A 12,100-nucleotide genomic window follows, 5' to 3' on the forward strand; every position below is an offset into this window, starting at 1 on the left:
CTCATTAAACTCGTTAATAATGTCTCGTTAACGGCTCGGCAGTTTAATTAGGGTATTACACATGAGAAGGAGAGGGGGCTGGGTTGGAGGGGGGTGAGCTGCACAGCTCCAATACACTATTCCAACCGCGGCGCACTCCTGACATTTCACCTGATACGAGTCATTAATGGTGTGTGCTTGTAAAAGTATGCTGAATTATGTGTGTGTCAGAGTGAGAGGGGGGAGGTGCGAGAAAGATCGAGAGAAATGCATTTTTAGGTATATTGGAAATGTATTTTCTCGTGGCCACAACATCAGATCCCATGCTAACTAAAATGAAAACTAATCAGTCTCGTTTTTTGGCTCAGAGGTTCATTAACAGACATGTATTAAATGTTGACATACAATTTTACAAGACACATAAGGCGTCATGGGCAAGTTAATATTAGCATCCAGTAACTACAAGCCTGTTAATGGGCCTAGCACAAGACTAGTGCAGCCTGGCACTCTGTGGCCTGATACCTGAACCACCGACTGCCTTCGTCCAGACCTGTGTTTGTGAGCCAACTTCAAAAATGATGGATGGAGGAGAGGAGAGAATTGGAATCAGAACTAGAATCTCATGTGCTTGTGTAGCACATGGGGAAGCGTGAAACGTAGTCCTCAGCCTGAAGTGGCCCCACTTGCACTCGGGAATAGCTAGCTATTCGAGTGGTGCCGATTGCTAAGACACTTCAAGAGGGTGGTCACGTGTGCTAGCAAGGCAGAAGTCCCGAGTTCGTGCCAGGTATGGGCCAAATAGGGAGGAAGTGGTACTCGCTAGGCAAGTAACGTGATGTCCTTTACACTTGTATTAAACTGCAAAAACTCTCAAATATAATTTGAAATAAAAGGATGACGTAATAAAGCTACTTTTCAAAAAATGCTATGCAGTCACGTCCTCCTGAAAGAGACTTTTATAATGTGTTTCGAAGATATTCTCAGAATAATTGGGGCTCTGAAAACACCTAAATCAAATGCCTAAAGCGAAATACCGCACATTTAACCCAAAACTGTTTTGTGAAATAGACTACAACCTAGGTAAGTGGAATTGTGTTTTAAGAGGGCAATATCCTCTGTCACAACTAACCACTGCCACCAACCACTAACATTACAACTTTAGAATGTAGGTCGGTGTAAGTCCCCAGTTAGCATGCTTCAAATTTGATGTCCAAATAAATCGCTGAAGGGGACTGTTCAATTCAAATTAAGTGACTTTTTGATGATTTGTGCATGAACTGTAAAGTTACAAAATGCTAATATCAGCCATTGGGGGCTTTTGGTTACAAAATGCTAATATAAGCCATTGGGGGCTTTTGGTTACAAAATGCTAATATCAGCCATTGGTGGCAGTGGCTAGTTGAACAAAACCAAAGTATGGATTGCAGTCATTTCTTGTGCATACAGACAGTGGACAAAGTTAACAAATATGCTACATTTCCAATTTGGCTGAATTATCCCTTGAAATGTGAAAAATGTACAGATATTTGACACTGAGCATCCAGACCCTCTTGGTATTTTCGGAATATGTCATCTTCAAAGCATTGACAGACTAATAGCATAGCAAGCCCCATTCCTCAGAACTAGGAGCACATGTGTATGAGCCACGTGTTGCCAATTGATCAGTGGGAACAATCTCCATGGACGGGTGGGGGAATGGAGACAGATGGATGAGGGTCAGTGGAAGACTGTACCTGTTCTCCTTTTTCCATCTCTCATTAGTCGTGTTATCCATCCATATCCGTCTATCGTTTGCTCTGTCAGCTAAAAGCGACCAGCCATGGAGAGAGGATGCCCACCCCTCTTCCTGGGTCACATCAAGGCGGCAGGTAGCCGAGCGGTTAAGAGCATTGGGCCAGTAACCGAAAGGTCGCTGGTTTGACATACTTTTTCCCTGTCAAGGGATATAGGAACGTAAATGTACAACTTTAAATATTAAATGTCCTCATTTTTGTCCTTTATTTTGGGAAGCCATGTTTACTAACACCTTTGACATACAGCACACACCTTGAAGGTAAAACGTTGTCTTCATTTGAATGAACAGGTGAAACAACAAAATACAAATCTAACTTTCAAACATCATATTTTGAGATTTAAAAATGGTCAAACTATAAACATAATCCCGGAGCCATCTAGGTGAAAAATCTGTCGTTGTGCCCTTGAGCAAGGCACTTAACCCTAATTGCTCCTTAAAAGTTTCTCTGGATAAGAGCATCTGCTAAATGACTCAAATGTAATGTAAAAAATGTATATCACCAGCAGCCAGTCATGGAGTCACGCTGACCCCCTTTCTCTCTACCACTTCTCTCTCTCGCTCTCACACTCGCTCTCTTCATTTACTTCCTGCCTCTGCCTGGCTCGTGTCAGTCTTATCTGTCTGTCCACGGTGTTCTTCACGTTATGTCCCCTTTGCCCATGTCCCCCTGACCCGGTTGTGTCAACTTGGTATTTGTGACGAATGTGTCGGGTCTGTTAACTTATCAACCTCGTGCTTCAGATAATGTCAGGTAGTTTTACGTGGGGATCGGCGTCTGCCTGTGTTTGCCTTCAAGTCCTTGGTACAGTATGTAGGTGTGAGTAGATGTACTGAGGCTGGGGTGGCAGGTTAAAAAGCAGAGCGTGTACAAAGCAGTTGAAAGTGGCTCCGTGGTGGTCAGCGTTGGGCTGTCCCCCTAGTGGTAGAAGTTGAGAGTTACACTAACTATTTACACTTCATGTAAATATACAACTTCCAAATTTGAATGTCCTGATTTTGGGAATGTCTTTTGTATTTTTGGAAGACATGTTTTTCGAACACCGTTGACATACATAAAAGGCAAAACACTGTCTACACTCTCATGAAGAGCGGAAATAACAATATACAAAAGTCGTATTTTGAGATTGAAAAAAAATGACTAACGCAATTACTTTCGTTTTTTGACCCTCTTCATCAAAGTCTAACCTTTTCTACCATGCATCGTCCATGTGAAGGCACAAAGACGCACGACTCCCGTTGAAGGTTTTTATTGCCACTTTCAGATGTCAAGAGTAATGACGACTGAGGCAATAAATCATGAGTACGCGTCTGGGGAAATTACAGTAACTATGGAATGACAGAGCCATCTGAAACCGTGTTCTGGGGAAGGTAAACAAACACTTTTGACACGAGGCAACTTATTCAATCACAACAGCGTTCATCGAAGTACAACAGCACATCCTCGACAACAATAGTTGCAGTTGTTACACATTCATATTACTCTGTGTTAGACAATCATCACTTCACAGCCTGGTTGACAGATTGGAGGAGTAGGCGGACACAGATCTGGCATCCCAGGCTACTTCTTTAAAACTCATACAAATTAAACATTGAAAAGCACTTTTGCGAATATCATTAGTTTTACACCTACCGTTGAAGTCTGAAGTTCACATACACTTAGGTTGGATTCATTAAAACTTGTTTTTCAACTCCACACATTTCTTGTTAACAAACTATAGTTTTGGCAAGTCCGGTGGGACATCTACTTTGTGCATGACACAAGTCATTTTTCCAACAATTGTTTACTGACAGATTATTTCACTTATACTTCACTGTATCACAATTCCAGTGGGTCAGAAGTTTACATACACTAATTTGACTGAGCCTTTAAACAGCTTGGAAAATTCCTGAAAATTATGTCATGGCTTTAGAAGCTTCTGATAGGCTAATTGACATCATTTGAGTCAATTTGAGGTGAACCTGTGGATGGATTTCAAGGCCTACCTTGACATTTCAAGTGCTTCTTTGGTTGACATCATGGGAAAATCAAAAGAAATCAGCCAAGACCTCAGAAAAAGAATTGTAGACCTCCACAAGTCTGGTTCATTCTTGGGAGCAATTTCCAAACGCTTGAAGGTACCACGTTCATCTGTACCAACAATAGTACGCAAGTATAAACACCATGGGATCACGCAACTGTTATACCGCTCAGGAAGGAGACACATTCTGTCTCCTAGAAATGAACGTACTTTGGCGCGAAAAGTGCAAATCAATCCCAGAACAACAGCAAAGGACCTTGTGAAGATGCTGGAGGAAACAGGTACAAAAGTGTCTATATCCACAGTAAAACAAGTCCTATATCGACATAACCTGAAAGGCCGATCAGCAAGGAAGAAGCCACTGCTCCAAAACCACCATAAAAAGCCAGACTACTGTTTGCAACTGTACATGGGGACAAAGATCGTATTTTTTGGAGAAATGTCCTCTGCTCTGATGAAACAAAAATAGAACTGTTTGGCCATAATGACCATTGTTATGTTTGGAGGAAAAAGGGGGAGGCTTGCAAGCCAAAGAACACCATCCCAACCGTGAAGCATGGTGGTGGCAGCATCATGTTGTGGGGGTGCTTTGCTGCAGAAGGGACTGGTGCACTTCACAAAATAGATGGCATCATGACGAAATAAAATTATGTGGATATATTGAAGCAACACCTCAAGATATCAGTCAGGAAGTTAAAGCTTGGTTGCAAATGGTTCTTCCAAATGGACAATGACCCCAAGCATACTTCCAAAGTTGTGGCAAAATGGCTTAAGGACAACAAAGTCAAGGTATTGGAGTGGCCATCTCAAAGCCCTGACCTCAATCCTATAGAAAATATGTGGGCAGAACTGAAAAAGCGTGTGCAAGCAAGGAGGCCTACAAACCTGACTCAGTTACAGTAGCTCTGTCAAGAAGAATTGGCCAAAATTCACCCAACTTATTGTGGGAAGCTTGTGGAAAGCTACCCGAAACGTTTGACCCAAGTAAAAAACTTTAAAGGCAACAAAACCAAATACTAATTGAGTGTATGTAAACTTCTGACCCACTGGGAATGTGATGAAAGAAATAAAAGCTGAAATAAATAATTCTCTACTATTATTCTGACATTTCACATTCTTCAAATAAAGTGGTGATCCTAACTGACCTAAGACAGGGGATTTTTACTAAGAGTAAATGTCAGGAATTGTGAAAAACTTAGCCAAATGTATTTGGCTAAGGTGTATGTAAACATCTGACTTCAACTGTATGTTCTTTTCATTACAAGTAGGGATTTTCACCCATTTTCATCCAATGTACACTACATCACAACTACCTACTTACAAATGGACTGTAGAGGGCTGTGTCAAGTCCTCTGCAGCAAAGTTAACAAGAATACATGCTCTTCCCTCTTTAAAACAGGCCAAGTGTGAGGCAGTCAGTACAATGGAAACAGATAAGTTCATCAATATGAGCCCTATTCCGGTTCTCCCCCTTCTCCCAAAAAAAGCCTATAGTTTGCATGCAATCATAAGGAATATGATCGATTCCCTCCAGCCAATGCATACGCTCATCCAATGCTTTAAAATCATTGAGGGGGAGTGAACGATTGCACACTGAGGAGAATGGGGGAGGGGAAAAATTTGGGCGAGTGTCTGAGCCATTCCTTTTCACAATTATTTACTACGAATGCTGTTCCCTATTATGAGCAGAGGAAACCCCTATGGGAAAGATTGTCATTCCCTATGGGTTCCCCTCTCTAAAAAGCAAGTATGTAGGGATGTTTAGGTAAACATTAACAAGAGGTTGCCGGGTAAAAAACAGTACTGTAAAATTGCTGCTACTGAACATCCTATCATCATAGCCCTTAGGATATATTGCAGACCTACCATAAAGCTCATATGACCAAATATTGAATATTTGCATTATTATCCCGAATATTACTTTATTATTCTTATTTTTTTTTACTTTGGGAGGAGATTGTAGTGTACGTCCATTCTTAGATTTGATGAAGACTTTCTAGACGTGCATGGTGTTCTTCGTCTCTTGGAAAGTTTGCTTTGACTGTGTTTGTAGCGACGGAGGGAGGCGTTGCGTTCAGCGGTGGAGGCCAATGAGAAAGGCGATGATGTGGACTCAAAACTGGCCCCAATTCGGCGTGTGCTCTTGTCGCGATGTTGGAGGGAGCGAACTGAAGATAAAGAGACTATTTTTACAGTCTGATTGACTCACAGCAATGCTGGTATGACAGTATATCAGTATGTCATAGCATAACAAGACAAAAAAGCTCAAATAAGCTCCGTCACAGACAGTTCTAACAAGTTACCTTGCAGGAGAGGAGAAGCCTCCCCAAAGATCACTGCTGGGGTTGGATGATTGGACCACAGTGTTGGAGTTACTACTGTCCAGATCTAGCAAACAGCCTAGAGAGAGAGAGAGAGAGAGAGAGAGAGAGAGAGAGAGAGAGAGAGAGAGAGAGAAAAACTTGTGAAATGTTTGTGTTTATGTTTATGTTAATTTGTGATTGCCAAAGCAAGTGAAATAAACAATGGTAACATGTTTTCCATGCCAATAAAGCCCCTTTGAATTGAGAGAGAGACAGACGACAGAGAGAGAGAGACAGAGAGAGAAAATGAACAATCAAAGCTACACTACATGGCCAAAAGCTATACTACAGGGACACTACATGTTCGTCAGACATCTCATTTCAAAATCATGGGCATTAATATGGAGTTTGTCTGCTATAACAGCCTCCACTCTTCTGGGAAGGCTTCCCACTAGATGTTGGAACATTGCTGTGGAGACTTGCTTCCAATGAGCAACGATAGTATTAGTGAGGTCGGGCACTGATGTTGGGCGATTAGGCCTGGCTCGCAGTCGGTGTTCCAATTCATCCCAAAAGGTGTTCCATGGAGTTGAGGTCAGGGCTCTGTGCAGGCCAGTCAAGTTCTTCCACACCAATTTAAACAAACCATTTCCGTATAGATCTCACTTTGTGCACAGGGGCATTGTCATGCTGAAACAGAAAAGGGCCTTCCCCAACCTGTTGCCACAAAATAGGAAGCACAGAATCGTCTAGAATACCATTGTATGCTGTAGCGTTAAGATTTCCCTTCACTGGAACGAATGGGCTTAGCCCGGACCGTGAAAAGCAGCCCCAGATCATTATTACTCCTCCACTATGCATTGGGGCAGGTAGCATTCTCCTGGCATCCGCTATAACTCCGATTTGTCCGTCGGACTGCCAGATGGTGAAGCGTGATTCATCACCCCAGAGAACGCCTTTCCACTGCTTCAATTCTGTCCAGTTTTAAACCACTGCAGCTGACACTGGGCATTGCGCATGGTGATATTAGGCTTTTGTGAGGCAGCTCGGCCATGGAAACCCATTTCATGAAGCTCCCCATGAACAGTTCTTGTGCTAATGTTGCTTCCAGGAGGCGGTTTGGAACTCGGTAGCGAGTGTTGCAACCGAGGACAGACGATTTTTATGTGCTAGGTGGTTCAGCACTCGGCGGTCCAGTTCTGTGAGCTTGTGTGGTTTACCACCTCGCGGATGAGCCAGTGTTGCTCCTAGACGTTTCCACTTCACAATAACAGCACTTATAGTTGACCGGGGCAGCTCTAGCAGGGCAGAAATTTGACCAACTGACTTGTTGGTAAGGTAGCATCCTTTGAAGGTGCTACGTTGAAAGTCATACTGCGGGCCAATCTACCGCCAATGTTTGTCTATGGAGATTGTATGGCTGTGTGATCGATTTTATACACCTGTCAGCAACGGGAGTGGCTGAAATAGCCGAATCCACTAATGTGGCCATGTAGTTTACCAATCAAAGTTTTATTTAGCTATAGAGAAGTTTATCAAGGCTTTACTGAGAGTTTTAACTGGTGTACCCGTATCTGAGCCTCCTGTTTGAGGCACAGTGTTGTGATTGGAGAAGGCAGAGGAAGGAGGAGGAGCCATCTTTCCTTTTGGTGGCGGCGGTAGGAGACCGAGCCCACCTGCCCCCTGTGGACGTGGCTTATCCCTCTTTTTGCCTTGCTTGAAGAGAGAAAGGATGAGAGAGAAAAAAAGATTGGAATTCTGAAGGAATATTGGTGTTGGGGAAAAGCCAAATGGCCAATCCCAAACAATCCCAAATAGATTTTGTTATACAATTTCTACAAGAATGATCTAGTTCAATTGTGCTAGGTCTTTACCCCAATATTTAGGGTGATGGTTTGTCCGTCTTTAAATCCCAAGTCCAGCTTTGGTCCCAAAGCTGCCCCCTTAGGGTTTTTGCTGATCTCATTCTCTTGTTTCACCCACCTGTAACACACACAATATTGACTGCACTGACACAGGAAAAAGCACTGTAACATCAGCTGTTTTGAAAACTGCAGCATCTGGAACAAGCGAACTCAATGACACGTTGTTTTGGCTGGCAACTTCTGCTGCAGACAGACCACAGTACGTGTGTTTGTTATTAGTGGGAGATGGTGAAGCAGCAATGTGTGAGTGCCTTGACAGTCACACTGTCCTTGGAGTGGCCCCTTCCATCACTTACTTAAAGTGGTCCTGCAAAGACACGTTGAAGTCAAAAGAGTCCCCTCTGTCCGCGAATCCAACGCCAATAAACGCACTGCGGCCTGGGAGAGTAGGTTGACATAGCTGTATGAGTTCATTGACATCGAGCTGACATGCAGGACCAGTCAAAAGTTTAGACACACCTTCTCATTCCAGGGTTTCCTTTATTTTCACACTTTTTTGGTTACTACATGATTCCATATGTGTTATGTCATAGTTTTTGAAGACTTCACTATTATTCTACATGATAGAAATGGTCAAAATAAAGAAAAACCCTTGAATGAGTCGGTGTGTGCAGACCTTTGACTGGTACTGTAAGTGTAGAGTAAATGTACATTTGAGGAGAGCTGACAAACTCTATGAGCGCACTGTGATCAGAAAGAATATGTTGACATAGACTGATGAGAGTACTAAAACATGCTAAAGGAGGCTGACATAACACTATATGACTTGTGTAAAAGGCTGACATAGCTATGAACGCACAGTGAGGAGTTTTTCACTCATACACACACCATTGCCATCCTGTATTCGCAGGACAAAGTAGCGACTGGAGTCGCTTACGGTTTCAACTGCGATGCCGGGATACTCTGTGACAGGGGCCTGAGCAAACAGCTCCCCTGCAGGATGGCAGGAGAAACACATAATCATAATAATAAACCACACAGATATGCTGTATGAAGTTAATTTTACTAGCTACAGTGGGGAGAACAAGTATTTGATACACTGCCGATTTTGCAGTTTTTCCTACTTACAAAGCATGAAGAGGTCTGTAATTTTTATCATAGGTACACTTCAACTGTGAGAGACGGAATACAAAATTCCAGAAAATCACATTGTATGATTTTTAAGTAATTAATTTGCATTTTATTGCATGACATAAGTATTTGATACATCAGAAAAGCAGAACTTAATATTTGGTACAGAAACCTTTGTTTGCAATTACAGAGATCATACGTTTCCTGTAGTTCTTGACCAGGTTTGCACACACTGCAGCAGGGATTTTGGCCCACTCCTCCATACAGACCTTCTCCAGATCCTTCAGGTTTCAGGTTTCACTCCAGGACCTTGAGATGCTTCTTACGGAGCCACTCCTTAGTTGCCCTGGCTGTGTGTTTTGGGTCGTTGTCATGCTGGAAGACCCAGGCACGACCCATCTTCAATGCTCTTTCTGAGGGAAGGAGGTTGTTGGCCAAGATCTCGCGATACATGGCCCCACCCATCCTCCCCTCAATACGGTGCAGCCGTCCTGTCCCCTTTGCAGAAAAGCATCCCCAAAGAATGATGTTTCCACCTCCATGCTTCCATGGTTGGGATGGTGTTCTTGGGGTTGTACTCATCCTTCTTCTTCCTCCAAACACGGCAAGTGGAGTTTAGACCAAAAAGCTCTATTTTTGTCTCATCAGACCACATGACCTCCCATTCCTCCTCTGGATCATCCAGATGGTCATTGGCAAACTTCAGATGGGCCTGGACATGCGCTGGCTTGAGCAGGGGGACCTTGCGTGCGCTGCAGTATTTTAATCCATGACGGCGTAGTGTGTTACTAATGGTTTTCTATGAGACTGTGGTCCCAGCTCTCTTCAGGTCATTGGCCAGGTCCTGCTGTGTAGTTCTGGGCTGATTCCTAACCTTCCTCATGATCATTGATGCCCCACGAGGTGAGATCTTGCATGGAGGCCCAGACCGAAGGTGATTGACCATCATCTTGAACTTATTCCATTTTCTAATAATTGCGCCAACAGTTGTTGCCTTCTCACCAAGCTGCTTGCCCATTGTCCTGTAGCCCATCCCAGCCTTGTGCAGGTCTACAATTTTATCCCTGATGTCCTTACACAGCTCTCTGGTCTTGACCATTGTGGAGAGGTTGGAGTCTGTTTGATTGAGTGTGTGGACAGGTGTCTTTTATACAGGTAACGAGTTCAAACAGGTGCAGTTAATACAGGTAATGAGTGGAGAACAGGAGGGATTCTTAAAGAAAAACTAACAGGTCTGTGAGAGCCGGATTTCTTACTGGTTGGTAGGTGATCAAATACATATGTGATTTTCTGTATTTTTTTTTCAACTTCACAGTTGAAGTGTACCTATGATAAAAAATTACAGACCTCTACATGCTTTGTAAGTTGGAAAACCTGCAAAATCGGCAGTGTATCAAATACTTGTTCTCCCCACTGTACATTGAAAGGGCCCTGATGAGCAATGTTGGGACAAAGGGGCACCTGTGCCACAACACACACACACACACACACACACACACACACACACACGGTTTCATGACTCTCACACCTGAGACTTTGTCTTCCAGTTTGATGTAGGCCACTTTCCCCTTCGCCGTTATCCGCATGCGCCCTGACCAATCGGGCACATCCAGCTTCCAGTCTGCTGCCCTACAGGAAATACCCAGGTATTAGCCAATAACAAGGCAAAACAGGGAGTAGGTCAGAAGGTCAGTAAACAGTGCCTATTCCAACTGTTCTCAGACCAGCTTTTGTAACAAATAGTACTGTACAATATGGAGAGAATTCTGAATTGACCCAATTGTCTTGTTCTTATAGTTCCTGAAGGTGGAAGCAAGACTATTATGAAGATCACAAACCCCAATTAATAGCATATCAGATAATGTACGGTTTTAGAGAATTTCAATTAAAACCATTTAGCCTACAGTTAACTGGGCCACACACATATAACCAGACTGAAAACAGCAGTCTGCTGAAACTACTCTACTTTCTCTCTCGCAGCTGGCACTGTTGGCTTTAGATGCCTTTAATATACATTGGTTTCATTATTTGAGCTATTCTGTAATCAATTTTACTATCATAATAGGACTGGTGTAGAATGATCGGGAGCCTTGTATTATAGGCCCAATGATATCAGGCTATTTATCACTTAATATACATCCATATAACATTTGCTGTCAATACATTTTATGGTTAAACTATGCTGATAAACAGCACACGCAAATACACATATCATGCCCATTCACTGTCGATTCATCCGCACTGATAGTGCCAGCCTTGCGAGAGTAACATCAATATTACCAATGGAGCGGAATAATTAGAGAGTCGTAGGCCTACGCAAAACAAATATTAAACACACGTCGACTCCTGTTAACATCCACTTAGCGCTCAGACAGATAGGCGCACACACACGATGCAGCACTATGACCACAGATAGAACCACCGGCACCGCGGTTTTTTGTCCATCACCCCAAATATGTGCCAACCCTTTATATTTTACCTGTATCCACGATTTGTAGCCCTCGGTGGTATTCGATAAACGTTGACATCGGGTTTAACGCAAAGGATCGACTCGTATTCGCCCTCGGTCGACATCTTGATGTAAATTAAATTGATGTGTGGCTTATTTATAGTTCCTTTCGGTTTTTGCGAGTGGCCTATATACTCACAATACGGCGATGACGTGATGGGGATTCCAGAGCGGAGTTTGTGCTCCATCAATGGGTGCATTGACCCTGCGCACATCCCCCAATGTTTTAAGGCAGCATCCCTATTCCAATAATATGTATAATAGGCTAGATGTGTAAGCACCCAATAGATGGCATTGGTAAATATGGCAAACAGCTGTTCATGTATACTTTTGAGACCCAGAAAATGCTCAATAAACACATACTTTATGAGAAACAGGCAAGACTGCTCCCAAGAATAATCAGTTCATTTGTGGACAAAACAAAGAAGCAAACATAGTATTTGTTTCAGTCTCAATAGAGATAATGTTACATCATTGCCACGTTGTTTAATTTTTTTGAC

The 12,100-nt window shown here is 42.9% G+C and overlaps 1 protein-coding gene across 1 annotated transcript; it reads right to left on the reverse strand.

Moving 5' to 3' along the window:
* Window positions 1-3,005: 3,005 nt before the first annotated feature.
* Window positions 3,006-11,821, reverse strand: LOC110496170 (adaptin ear-binding coat-associated protein 1-like). The gene is made up of 8 exons (XM_021571915.3): window positions 11,571-11,821; window positions 10,620-10,720; window positions 8,849-8,953; window positions 8,317-8,398; window positions 7,970-8,078; window positions 7,664-7,811; window positions 6,096-6,192; window positions 3,006-5,960 (listed from the first exon to the last, which is right to left on the reverse strand). The coding sequence occupies exons 1-8, from the start codon at window positions 11,813-11,815 to the stop codon at window positions 5,906-5,908; spliced, it is 942 nt and encodes a 313-aa protein (XP_021427590.3). The 5' UTR covers window positions 11,816-11,821; the 3' UTR covers window positions 3,006-5,905.
* Between the last annotated feature and the right edge of the window lie 279 nt (window positions 11,822-12,100).

This window comes from Oncorhynchus mykiss, chromosome 18 (genome assembly GCF_057628025.1).
Source record: "Oncorhynchus mykiss isolate SJ-2025 chromosome 18, ASM5762802v1, whole genome shotgun sequence".
NCBI classification, from domain to species: domain Eukaryota; kingdom Metazoa; phylum Chordata; class Actinopteri; order Salmoniformes; family Salmonidae; genus Oncorhynchus; species Oncorhynchus mykiss.

What these genes read in the sequence shown, in the direction of transcription:
- LOC110496170 (XM_021571915.3), bottom strand. Translation starts at nt 11,815, where the DNA reads ATGTGCGCAGGGTCAATGCACCCATTGATGGAGCACAAACTCCGCTCT. An exon ending in GCGAATACAGGATGGCAATG is followed by an intron (nt 8,399 to 8,848) that starts GTGTGTGTATGA and finishes CTACTCTCCCAG; the next exon opens with GCCGCAGTGCGTTTATTGGC. An exon ending in TCTTTGCAGGACCACTTTAA is followed by an intron (nt 8,079 to 8,316) that starts GTAAGTGATGGA and finishes TGTGTGTTACAG; the next exon opens with GTGGGTGAAACAAGAGAATG.